Below are 13,122 nucleotides of genomic sequence, written 5' to 3' on the forward strand. Positions count from 1 at the left end.
CAAAATTTAGCAGATTGGAAATCTATGACTTATAGCATTATACAGGGTGTCCCAATAAAAACAGAAACTTCATTGCGCCCTCTTTTTCTCGTATTTCTGAAAAGTTGATCAAAGAAACCATAAATCGTTAGCTTTAATAAACTGAAACAATAATTTCAATCGGCTCACTATTTGTGAAGATATGCCTTCTTTAAGAAATGTACCCGTTTTTCACTCTGTCCACGGATGAGATTTGGCTACATCAAATATTAAAACAAAACACACGGTTAATGACATGGATAAATAATAGCATTAGGCTTTGGAACGTATTTACTATGAGCGAGGATCACCAGCTAGAATCCAACATCTTCGCAACCGTAGGGTAGGCAATGCAATGAGGACCATAGCTGAAACCTGTATTCGTCAAGGAGGCAACCATCCTTGAAGAATGCTTGATATTCATGCATGGTACGTGTACTCCTTTCAATCTTTGAAGTAGCCAAACCTCCTCCGTGGACAGAGTAAAACCGGGTACATTTCTTTAAAAGAGCATATCTTCAAAACTTGTGAGCCGATTGAAATATTTCTTTCGGTTTATTAAAGCTAACGAATAAAGATTTTTTAACATACCAAAATATATTTGATTAACTTTCCAGAAATAGGAGTAAAAGAGGGCGCAAGGAGGGTTCTGTTTTTTTGGGGGGACACACTATAGTTGCGAAACCTTATCTTGGTTTCCAAAAAGAAATACTTTTCAAAACCGAAATCTTGCTTCTTGGTGAATGTTGCATAATATTTAAAACTATAAACAATGAAGCAAAAAAGACTTTTCCAACCATTTTTGTCATTTTGGAAGGTCTTGTGGTTCTAAAAAGAGCTTTGAAAACCTGTTTCTGTCTCTTGTATAGAAACTGGGTGACTTTTAAACATGCCGTCATTATTGTGGTTAAAATCTATTTAACCGGAAGCAAGGGGATCAACCGAATAATAAAACCTCATGACTAGGCTTCCATCTTGAGGATGGCGAGTGGAGCCACTTCCTGGACTTAAGCTTGATAATGATATGGAGTCCTGACTAGGACCCAATACAGAATGACATTTCTTACTAAAAATACCACTATTTATTATATATATATCTGCTGCACTCTAGTAGGTCGGTAAAACGGGCTTTTGTGAAATGAATATCGCCGGCCATCTTGGATTTGACAGTCAAAAATAGGTCAAATCATCAAATCGACATTCCTTGACCAAAAGAACCTCTGAAAACCATATGATATGTAGTAGCAATGTAGGCTAAACCATTGAAAACACAATTTGCAACATCGCTTTCAAGGATTTCCCCGCATTTTCGCGAAGGGCACCCAACTATATTTTTAAATTAACCTTCAAAGAAGATAAATCAACTGAGAAACGAACCTTAGCTCTCCACGGCCATGGAATTGTTATATATGACCCTACTAAATCCCCACTACCTTCACACGGGTTTTGAGGGTGACGACAATATATGAGGGCGACGACAATTCACTAATAAACATTCACTAGTACAATATATCTCAACAGCTGCAATTAAGTATGTTTTACCTGTTATCCGTCCAATCAATGCTTGATTGGTTTCAGACTTTATCATTGCCCCTGCCAATCCAGACACTTGGGCTCCCAGACTATGACCAATCAAGTGGACATTGGCATAAGTCAAGTTGGTTTGGATATGCAGTGCTTCAAGCATGAGTTGCAATTGTTTTGCAACAAGTCGAGTATTTTGAGCAGCTTGTAAGTAGTCGCGCCAGAATGGAATGCTGATATCAAAAGTTGGAAAATCGATATTGAAATCAATGAAGCGTCCTTTTGCTCCGTTTTCCCAGCAGACCGCAATCACATTGTATGTGCCCTGTTTGGAAGATAAATTGAAAACGGTGTTGTATTCTAGATGCTGTTTCCTGAGCAACTAAAAGTGTTACAGTCACCTATATCAAAATTGCCAAAGCTAGATATATATTCCTATACTCATGGATTCACAGCAAAATAATGAACAATGTCATTACATTACACTGGAAAACAAGAGCAGTCCTTAAAAATAAAATACTTCCGTGCCGGAGGTTTTCAGGCCAAATTATTTGTCTAAATAATGTGGTCGCAAGGCACTTTAGTTATTTAGTTATTGAACGTTGTTCTTTATTTATATTTGGGGGCATTGAACAATACAATCTGAACGCAACTCCAAAGTCCATGTTATTGAAGGAAATGACCATAATGGGTTTCATACCATTATGGGTTTCAGTAATATCATTCTGAAAATGTTTGTCGTTACATTCGAATCTTTTGAAGCATTTCCGAATACACCCATTGGCAATCCATTGAAGAATTGAAGACATACCCGCCAAATTTTGAACCAAAATATGCACGCAGAAGCGCACTGGCTACAAAGCACTGGTGTCAAGATTGCCTCGATATTAAACCCATAAATCTAGGCTAATATCCGATGCCCAGAACCGGATAATTGGACCGAGGAATACCCGGAGTATGTATAGCATAGTGCAGTCACGTCCACGGCAAATTCACCGTGACCTTTCCAGCCATAAACCCGCTTATTGAAGATTAAATCGATATATGCAGTACTAAACCATTACATAGTAATCTATTGTTCAATGCAAATTTATTACCACCTGATAATATTAATCCAATGAGCGACCGAATTGTCCGCTACGGACGACTAATCCAATCGATAATGACGCTATTGACATGTACGACTGAGCTCTGCTGATCGAGCTTTTAGGGTATTTTTCACTGAAAGGCAGCTGTTTGCTGTCATTTACTCATCAAGGCGGACCACCGTTATTATAAGGACTATGCCAATTATTTAAAGATTGACATGTAGAGAATAAGCCATACTTGATTGACAGAGAGTACTAAATTTGTACCTATGGCGGTTTTATGACACCAATCTTCCAATACGACCAAAAAATGGCTGCCCGGTGAAGCAAAATGTGCATTGGAATAACACGGCGAGTTTGGATAGATGGTAGGATTTCTTTTTAATAAAATGTATGTTCCCCATTATTAAAGCTTGTACAGGGTTGAAGATTCAGATATTTGGAAAAGAATAAGTAATTGAAACATAGAGCAAGTACTAAAATCATAGCTTTTATACTTTTTGATATATGATGCTAACTAGTTCGTCCACTATAGCTACAACACAGCGCTACCAGTAGGGTTCAATTGCCCCTGTGTTGTGGGCATACATGTAGTTAACAATAACCGCATGATGTGATGTCCGGCGCAGTGGACCGGGACTCAAGTCCCGACCACGTAACTTCTTTCTGCAACCATAATGGGCCGCAGTACTGAGGTATATGGAGGCTAGATTATTTTGTCCTCTTACTAACTACTTAACACAATAAAAATAAATTTATTAAAATTTAAATAATACCAGAATTCAAACCCGCATGTTATGGCTCCATAGCCCAGAGGCTATACCATTATGCTACGAGCCGTTCTGCCAGAAAGGCGTTTGGTTAGCATTGATTACCGAATAAATGGCATAAACACGATATACTATTACCACGAATCCATACGTTGGCTTGTATAATCTCCGATTAATAATGAACCTTGCCTCGGACTATGCGGTTCCTAGGCAAATCTTAAGTAAGCGACCCATTATGGTTACAGAAAGAAATTACGTGTCCCGGTCGCAATATTTCTTTTTTGTAATTATCATTTGCATATATTATGTAGAATGCGCGATTGCGGATAAATAGCGCGTCGGCGCCGCACATCGTCATCATTCCTATATCTTCGTGTCAAAAATTGCCGTGATAGTACAGCGAATCCTCTCGTTTTTCAAAAGCAACGCATGGCGACTTTGTTCGAGATAGGCCGAGCGACTCAGGCTAAGCATACCATTTACATGATATGAGATATCACACAGAGCCTGCCGCATAGTTTCTATTCTACGACTTGTGTTGCCATTATAGAAAATTCGATTTGTTGTCAGGTAAAACACAGGTTTTGTTTCCAGTACACTAACTCGAAAAGCAATACACTAATTAGCGGGGCCTTGCTGTTTGCTGTGGATATATTTTACTGCATTGTATAAGTAAAGATTTTGAAATCCAAAGTAAAAATTGTAATATTTTCAACTGTTTGAGAAATGAATTATACAAAGGAACCCGTGTAAGATCCAGCTGCTGTATCTATAATACAATGTACATTATCGACTTTCTTTATCTGCGTCAATAATAGAATATCGATTTCAATCGAATTGAATACATGGCTCCATTTTGAGTTTGTACTGCACCTCTGAGCGATCAAGCTATCGATTTCTAGCCAATCAGATACGGTAGGCCTCCTTTTCTTGCGTTCGGTGAAATACCAATCGCCCGTCGCTCACCAACGGAGTATTAAACTTATATTTATAACACTGGCTGTCGACACTGTGCGCCGCTATGTATGAAATAGTGAATTAGCTGATTGCGCATTTTGTCCCTAGCTCCTGCTTACATGACTCGATTTTGCCCGAAGTTGCTCACAGGCATCACACTCCATGACCACAAGTGTCACATGACCAACTTGAAATCAAAGGTTACGTAAAGAACATAGATATTTCTTTGTTTGTAATTAACTCAAAGAACCGATCTTTCCTCTGTTCTCGTAAAAATGACCCTACTAATTATGACAATTATAACACTTAATTAAACACTGAATCCTGGCTACCAATAATTTAAATTAAGTTGTATTAGAGTTTGGTTCCAAGTTTGACTCCAACGGCTGCTTTGTGTAACATTCATTTGAAGATATTGCTAAGAGTAGCAGTAACCTTGCCAATGTAATAACATTGGTTAGTTATAACAATTTTTGGTCATCTTTAAAAAACACAAGAAGAAAATTCTTTTTGGTTCCAAAAGGAGCTAAATCCAATGAAAGCCATTTTAAAGCTTTGCATTTGAGAATTTTAAGGGGACAAAATGATGTTGAAAAATAGTTAGAATATAAGCTAGAATTACAAACATATCCATTCTAATCGTTAAATTTCATTTAAACTTTAAAATGTTAAATATACCAGAAAAATATGACACAAGACAGCTATTGGATTTTGGAAACAAACTCTTCATTTAATACCTTTGCCTGAAGTGCTTTCCGTAAATCTGCTATGTAGTCTGTTGTATGTGCACTCCTGAACCCGTGAATAACAACCTTCAATGGTTTTGTGCTATCATACCCCGCTCTTAAAAAGTCATCTTTATTCATACGGTCATTTAACTCCTTTCCTATTTGATCACCTCCATTAAAAAGGAAGAACTTGGTTTTGACAACCCAAGGTTTCTCAGGTGTTGGGGAACGCGCATCATCGCACCCAGCACGTTCTGAAAAGTCACAATCTTCCAGACCGTCTGTTATAAATAAGAAAATGTTCAGTGTTAGATATGACACTCCCCGTTTTTTGCAAAAATAATTTCATCAATATACCGGTATACTTTAATTTGAATAAATAAACACTGCGATGCTAATATCATATGAACACATAAATCATCATCATAATCATCATTATAATCATCATCAGTCTTATTATTAGGGATGACCATCATAATTTCATGTTGCCCCTATTGCTACAAAAGATTGTTTTCTGGAAAGAACGCATCAACAAAAGTATTTTGAAAATTCATAATTCGAAAAGTTTTTGACCGATTTTGACCATTTAAAAATGGTCAAAATCGGTCAAAAACTTTTCGAATTATGAATTTTCAAAGTTTCCCATTCTGACCGGTCATTGGAACGAAATAAATTCGGTCGATTCACAATACGATGCGCCTCCAGCGGTAGCTGGGGAAAGGCCGAAATACGCAGTGCATCATGGGAAAATGTCGACATCCAAAGCCCGCGTAATACGAACTCAACACAGGAACATGTCATTGTGTGTGTAAATGTCAATATAATTAGGTTTCACGCGAATGTACACTAAACAGAAGTTTACAATAATTGTAGTAGATCCATTTTCGATCTATTGATCACACGGAATCCTTCGTGGAGCTGTTTTCAGCATTATTATTATCACACTGGTGTTAAAACTTATGGTAGCTAGGAAAGCGATGTCGACCCTGAAGGTCAAAGTTTGGACTAGCAAGAGCAACCGTTGTCGGCGCATTGTATTGTGAATCGCGAGAATTGACAAAGTCTAAAAATAGCAATGTGAGCTAAATTGGTATAAGCATATATTTACCTTTTCTTATTTCTTTATTTTAAAATATATGCAAACATGAAACAAGCATATTGTGAAAGTATCAAAGGGGTTTCTTATGAAATGGCACTTTACTAGTCAATAGCATTAAGTATTTCTTCAAACCGAGGCACAAAATCAAAAGTCCAGGTGATCATTTTTTCCACAACAATATACACTACACATAAGAAAAATACTAATGTACTACAAGGGATTTTCAACATAGGAATCCAAACAATCAAGTACCAACATGCACAGCTTTGTCCTGATATCACTTCTGGGGTTTTAACAAAATGTTTAACCTCTATTGTGATAGGCAACAGTATAAGGTATCTCTTTGATAGCTATCAAATCAACTATGGACTATTAAATGACACAAGTACTTACTTAGAACGGTAACTGTAAACTGACCGACTCGAAAATGTCCTTTTGAAATGGTTACAATAACAGTAACGGTAGTGATTCCAACGGGAAATACACGTCCCGGAGGTTTATAAGATATTTCAAGTGGATCTCGTCCTCCGAAGTCATTTACTTGTGCTGCTGGATAATCGACCCTCGTTGAGCGTACAGACCAAGGTACGCGTATAACTTGGTCAGGCGGGCAGGTAATGATTACATTGAGATAGACTGGCTCGTCTATAATTTTGAAAAAACATAATTCATTATGAAAATCGTAATTTTTGCCATTAGGCCGATTAGCTTCACTTCACCATGATCGTCACCATCACAACCTTTCATCATCATCTTTATCATCATCACCATACCGTCACCGACATCATCATCATCAATCGTCGTCGTCAGCGAGAAGTCATGAACAGATGAAGGGAAATTTAATATTGTATTCCAAAATAGTAGCACATGCAAAACCACGCTGTTTAGTAACAAATGCAGTAGGCATAACGTCAATTATTGCTTTGTACCTGTCACGTTGACGTTAAAGCCGCATAGTGCAGTATTGCCACTGGCATCTCTTGCCGTTGCGGTGACAGAAGTTAGCCCAAAAGTGAAAGTAGATCCTGACGGATAACTATAAGATACTTGTACCACATCACTATCGTCTAATGCCTGTGCGGGTAGATAGGTGACCTGGGCTGTTTGACCAAATGACGCTACATTTACAATCGTATCTACTGGACAGTAAACAAAAACCGGTGGGGATGTATCTCTCGGTATTGGATCTGAAAAACAAAAATACATGGGCATTTTTAAGTTCCTGTTATAGTTTGCTTATCGTTACGTAGTTTTCATTGTTGTAGTTATAAATACCTCAACGTAAATTGTTATCGATAGCTTTCTATTCTATGTTACAGAGCGAAAACTTTCACGGTTACTTTAAATTTCATAGTGCAAAATTTAAGAGCAGAGGTAGGGAAGGCGGTTTGTCACCATCAATATCGCTTTATAGGTGCAGTTAATCTCAATACAACATCATATAGTTATCGATGACATACACCGACTAATATTTATTGCTACGCACATTTTTATGTTGTCATAAAATAATTACTTACCTGGTTCGACATCGCAGGCATTAGTTGTGCTCTTACATATACATATGAAGTTGAATTCGTCAAAATTCCGGCACAAGTAGTCGCTTGAACAAGGATTGCTGCTACATGGAGTATTATCTGCAAAAGAGTAATTCTAAAAATATTATATATAACAAGAAATGTCTGTTTAAAAAAACGCGGTTAATATTAGGAGGGTGGAAGTATATTAGGGGCGCACCATTAGATTTCCAGGGGGGGCATGGGAGTTTTTTGAAAAAAAAACTTCGCCCACTAGTGAGAGGAAGAAAAAACTTTGCCCACTAGTGAGACGAAAAAAAAATTTTTGCCTCACTGATGAGTAAAAAAAAAATTTCCCCCACCCAAATTTGTATAAAAATTTACATTAAAATTGAAACAAAAATTACTTCGCCGCCAAAGGCGGCGAAAAAAAAATCGTGCTCTCCGAAGCCAAAAAAAAATTCTGCTTGACCCAAACTCCCATCCCCTGAGAATCTAATGGTGCGTCCCTTAACTCTGATGAACAATGCCTGCAGGTCATTATTGGTATAGTGCAAGTGTTTCAATATTTTCTGAAATTCACTATAGATTTGCCATAATGTTAATTTTAGGCTTCATGTCTTACAGTTTTCCTTTCAATATATTCATTGACCCCCTCCCCCTCCCCCACCCCCTTCCGAAGAAAATGACATCCTCTAAGGAGTTTAATTTTAATTTTAAACTATTGTACTTACCAGTCACCTCGCAATACTGTCCAACAAAATGAAGAGGACATATACAAAACTGTTCGACTCTTTGTGCGTCACTGAAATACGCATTGTGGCATACTCCTCCATTCATACATATATTATGCCTGCACATGTCTACGGTAGCTTCCTGACAAGATTGCTCAACTGGAACAAGAATGGTGGATAATTTTACCTTTTGATTTTAATCTAAATATGTTAGTTTTATACTTTATTTTACATTTTCTTCATCCAAACACGTATTTCACAGGCCTTGCCGTTTGAGGCGAGCGATCGCTCTCGCTCGCTACCGCTCGCCCAAACTCAATTTCTAGCGAGCGATTTTCCACTCACCATAGACAAATAAATATCGCTCGCTGCGAATCACCCAAATTGAATCTAAATTATATATTCATGTTTTAGCACTTCCAATGTACTCAATTTATCGTAATAAATTAGTCTTGATTTCTAAAATAGAGCGTGTCAGCAGTGCGTAAGTGGGTCATACTGATTCAGACCTAGAGAGTGATTCGACAGCGAGTGATTCGACCACTAGCGAGTGATTCGATTACTCGCCTAGCATCAAGGTAGCGAGCGATTGACCACTCGCCTTTGAAATCTAGACGGCAAGGCCTGATTTCATAATTTATGTGACGAATCCTGAAGAGCACACGCTCTAAAATGAATACAATCATGTAGAAAGCTTTGTAGAAAATAGGACATGTTCCTATTTTTACATCATTTTTATGTCCCTAAAGACAACACACCAGAGTTTCATTTTCCCATTTCACACAGTCATTTTCTCATTATTTTCCAAGTACAACAGGTGGGCGCTATTAATCATATAGAATTCCTCAGTTGAAAATGAAGGGGGAAATGACTGTGTGACTTGAGCTTTACAGAGATCAGAATAAAAATAAGTCGAGAAGCAAAAAACAAAAAAAAACACAAAAAAAACACGCAAACAACAACAACAACAACAAAACAACAAAAAACAAAAACAAACAAAAACCACGAAAAAACCCAACAACAACAACAAACAAACCAATACTACTCTCTAAATGTAAAAGAGTGAAATGTTCACTCCCTGTCAAGAGTGAACTGATTTTCACTCTTATCGAGTAAAATTGGCTCATATTCGAGTGACAAGAGAGTAATATAATTCACTCTAAAAAGATTGATTAGTTTTTACTCAATTAAGAGTAAATTACCACTTTTTTTTTAGAGTGAGAGTCATTTCATTTCCACTCTTTTGAGAGTGGGTTTCAGTCTTTTTAAGAGTGAGAAAGCACTCTTTTGAGAGTGAAATATTTTCACTCTTTACAAAGAGTGATTTTCACTCTTCAAGCACTGGTCCCTAGAGTCACTCTTTGTAGGAGTGAAAATATACTCTAAAAGAGTGAATTTTCACTCTTTTACATTAAGGGATGGGATATGAACGTTTGGACAGAATTTATTGTGGGACATTAGAGCACATCAGACATATCGAATTGCATTCTGAATACGAAGAATGTCCTTCTGATATCAAATAATTTTGATTGTTTGAAATTCGCAATTAAAAACACATTTTATCATGGCAAATGATTAAAAATTGATACTTTTGATATTTAACAGTACTCGAAGTAAACTTTATAAATCTGATGATTTACACTTAAAGTGTATGTAGGTCGGATGAAAAGCCGATTTTTTTCCCAAAACACCCAAAAAATATTAGGTCTTTTGGGGTAAAAAATCCATATCTTCAATATGAAAGGTCAACATTTTCAATTTATCGTCGGCTTTTCCTCCCAGCTACATATACTTTAAGAATATATCATTAGATTTATAAAATTTACTTCGAGGACTGTTATATATCAAAAATGTGAAAAATATTAAATTTTAATAATTTGTCATAAAATTTGTATTATATCGTGAATTTCAAAAAATGAAAATTATTTGACATCAGAAAGACATTCTTCGTATTCAGAATGCAATATGTCTGATGTGCTCCCATGTCCTACAAAATACTGTCGAAACGCTCATTCCAGATCCCTTAAGAGAGTATCCCAGCGCCCTAAAGCTAGTATAAATTTTGACCCTTTTCTCATATTTCGCATGAGGTTTTTGTCTACAGTGATCTTAAGGGGACACTGAAGTGGTTCATATGATTTTTTAAAATTACTTAACCCACAGACTTCATATTTGGTGGGGTGATGTGCCAGCACAATACGTTTTATTCTGCGTGCAGAGAATGTTGTTTTGGAGACCGTTGCCATGGTAACGGCGGCCAACTGTGGTATTTAAGTCATTTATATCTATATCTACGTTTGTATAGAGAGCTTTTTTGATTTCGTGAAATGACGAAAACCCTAATTTTCGGGGAAACTTTTGCAAAATCGACCCGTTTCCTGGTTACCATCCTTTTTTTCTTTCTTCAAAAATCGCTCTATAACAATCTATATAAAACAAGTGATCTACCCTCTAAATCTGAGAAAAGCTGCGCCCTCTATTTTAGCACGCGTCATTTCGTAACATGCAGAAAAAGCCATTTAAAGTCTAGAAACACTACATATGCAAATTAAGCGCTAAGTATGCGAATTACGTATTAAAAACCTTAATTCATATTTTCTATAAGTGTTAAATTAATTTAAAGCACATTTTGAATCAGAAAAATAACCTTTTTACAATGAAAATTAATTTAACCGAGAAATATCTTAAATATCGCCGCTTGAAAACAATAACATACAAAAGAAATATGCCGCATGTAAAAGTATGGGAAGAACGTAACTCAATTAAAAAAACCAACAAACAATTAGGGACCGTTCATAAATACTTTGGTGGGGGGGCTGGGAATTGGAAATTTTGGAGTCAAAACTTTTTGACCCCCTTCAGAGAACCTAAAACTTTTTTGACCCCCCTCTTTAGACATAAAAAACTTTTTTGACCCCCCCTTTCCCAGAGGTTAAAAACAGTCTGGGGAGGGGGGCTACTACATTTGTGCAACTCAGTCACAATTATACCCGGCAATTATAGGCCTACATGTTTGTTCATACATTTATTTACAATATAGGTATGTTTCCTAAAACGTGTTTTTCACATGCTGTGACTTGTATGAAGTTTAATTTCAATTTATGCATTCTAATTTTTTGAAAATACAATTATGTTTCATTCTTATAACTAATAATTGAATACATAAAAGTAACACAAAAAAGGGAAATTGACAGTGGGGTAGCTAGGGCTTGTGACACTCAGGGCTAAGGATAGGTGTCGCTCCCGATTCTTGAAATAATTAATCCGCGTGGAGCACAAATAGGGCCTATCACTAATTATTTTTGGTTATAATGAAGTTGAATATCGGTCTTAAATTGATCTTTCAATTGACTTTGTCCTGAAATGTGCGCGAAGCGCGTGAAAATTTAGACTTTCATCGCTTAGAGGGGCGCAGAATCGAAGCTGAATTGGTCAATTCGGCGCGCCCTAAGAGTGGCGCCCAGGGCACATGCCCCCCACCTGCCCCCCGTCGCTATGCTACTGGAAATTGAGAGCAACATCTGGGCACATACTCAAGATTTTTAATACTTAAGACTTGTTTATCAGGGGTGTAGCCAGCTTTCTTGGTCAGGGGGGGGGGGAATAAATTTTGGGACAAATACAAAAAAAATGCTGGTTGCATCATTTTGACCCGGTATTATCAGTGGGATACATACAATGACATACATATTCCCTTTTCTTATAGCGAATGTAGAATACATGTAAAGTCTTTGAGATTCCAAAAAGGTTTTAATGGGATACCGGTAATGAGCGCGCGTAGCGCGCCAAAAATGTATTTTACACTATTTTTGGGCATAAATCAAGGTAAAAAGGGCTTTATTGGTACATATGCGCGCGTAGTTGTATGCTCTTGTTCTTTTGGTATTTTCTTGTTTAAAACTTTTTTGAACCCCCTCCTTTAGTAACCAAAACTTTTTGGTGTCCCCCCTTTGGGCAACTCAAAACTTTTTGTGTCCCCCACACTTTGCCCAGTCCCCCCACCAAAGTATTTATGAACAGTCTATTGGACCAAAAATGGTTGCAATATGGTCAAAAATCGTGCATTTTTATGATTGCTTTTACAAAATTTATAACTGTTTAACCTTTTTTGGTGATAATTCTCAAAGTGGTTAACAAACCGGGTTCCTAGATTTTTATATCTAGTTTTTAAAAATTAATAAACAGAATTTTACTGAAGAAAAGGATTCGTCAAATTTTTGCCATTCTATGTATACTTTAAAATACTTTAGACCAACAATTTATTTAGCAGTTATGAGGCCTAAAAGTTTCCATAATTGGAAGGTTAAAACCTTAAATTCAATGTGGTGTAAAACTTCTGATGCGATCTTTGTTACCTTGTCGTGTATGCGAAGCTAATAATCCGGGGGGGCGATTGTCAACCAAAAAGCTAAGAAAGACCCTTGATTTTGACTGTTCGCAGCTCCAAAAGTCCCCATTTTACTTGTTCGCAGCCCGGTTCGCAGCTCTAAAAGACCCCCTTTTACCGGTACGCCGCCAGCTCCCAAAGACCCACCACCTCAAAATTCCGGGGGAGCATATCCACCAAATTTTTTTGATGTGCCCCCCGGGCGAATAATCCACCACCTCCTTGCAGGGGCGTAGCAAGAGCATCAGGGGCCCATGGACAAGGAGCAGTACGGGCCCTTTTAACCAGGGCCGGATTTAGCCT

The 13,122-nt window shown here is 37.2% G+C and overlaps 1 protein-coding gene across 1 annotated transcript in view; it reads right to left on the bottom strand.

Annotated features, from left to right (window-relative positions):
- LOC140139080 (uncharacterized) overlaps positions 1-13,122 on the bottom strand; it is a 32,709-nt gene that overhangs the window by 7,385 nt on the left and 12,202 nt on the right. The window contains exons 6-11 of the mRNA XM_072160861.1: positions 8,433-8,591; positions 7,702-7,818; positions 7,114-7,371; positions 6,578-6,829; positions 5,095-5,366; positions 1,561-1,867 (exon numbers count right to left, since the gene is read on the bottom strand). Of these exons, the coding sequence (XP_072016962.1) occupies positions 1,561-1,867; positions 5,095-5,366; positions 6,578-6,829; positions 7,114-7,371; positions 7,702-7,818; positions 8,433-8,591 (1,365 nt within the window). The remainder of the gene's footprint in view (positions 1-1,560; positions 1,868-5,094; positions 5,367-6,577; positions 6,830-7,113; positions 7,372-7,701; positions 7,819-8,432; positions 8,592-13,122) is intronic.

The sequence above is a fragment of the Amphiura filiformis genome, chromosome 18, assembly GCF_039555335.1.
Source record: "Amphiura filiformis chromosome 18, Afil_fr2py, whole genome shotgun sequence".
In the NCBI taxonomy this organism is placed as follows: Eukaryota; Metazoa; Echinodermata; class Ophiuroidea; order Amphilepidida; family Amphiuridae; genus Amphiura; species Amphiura filiformis.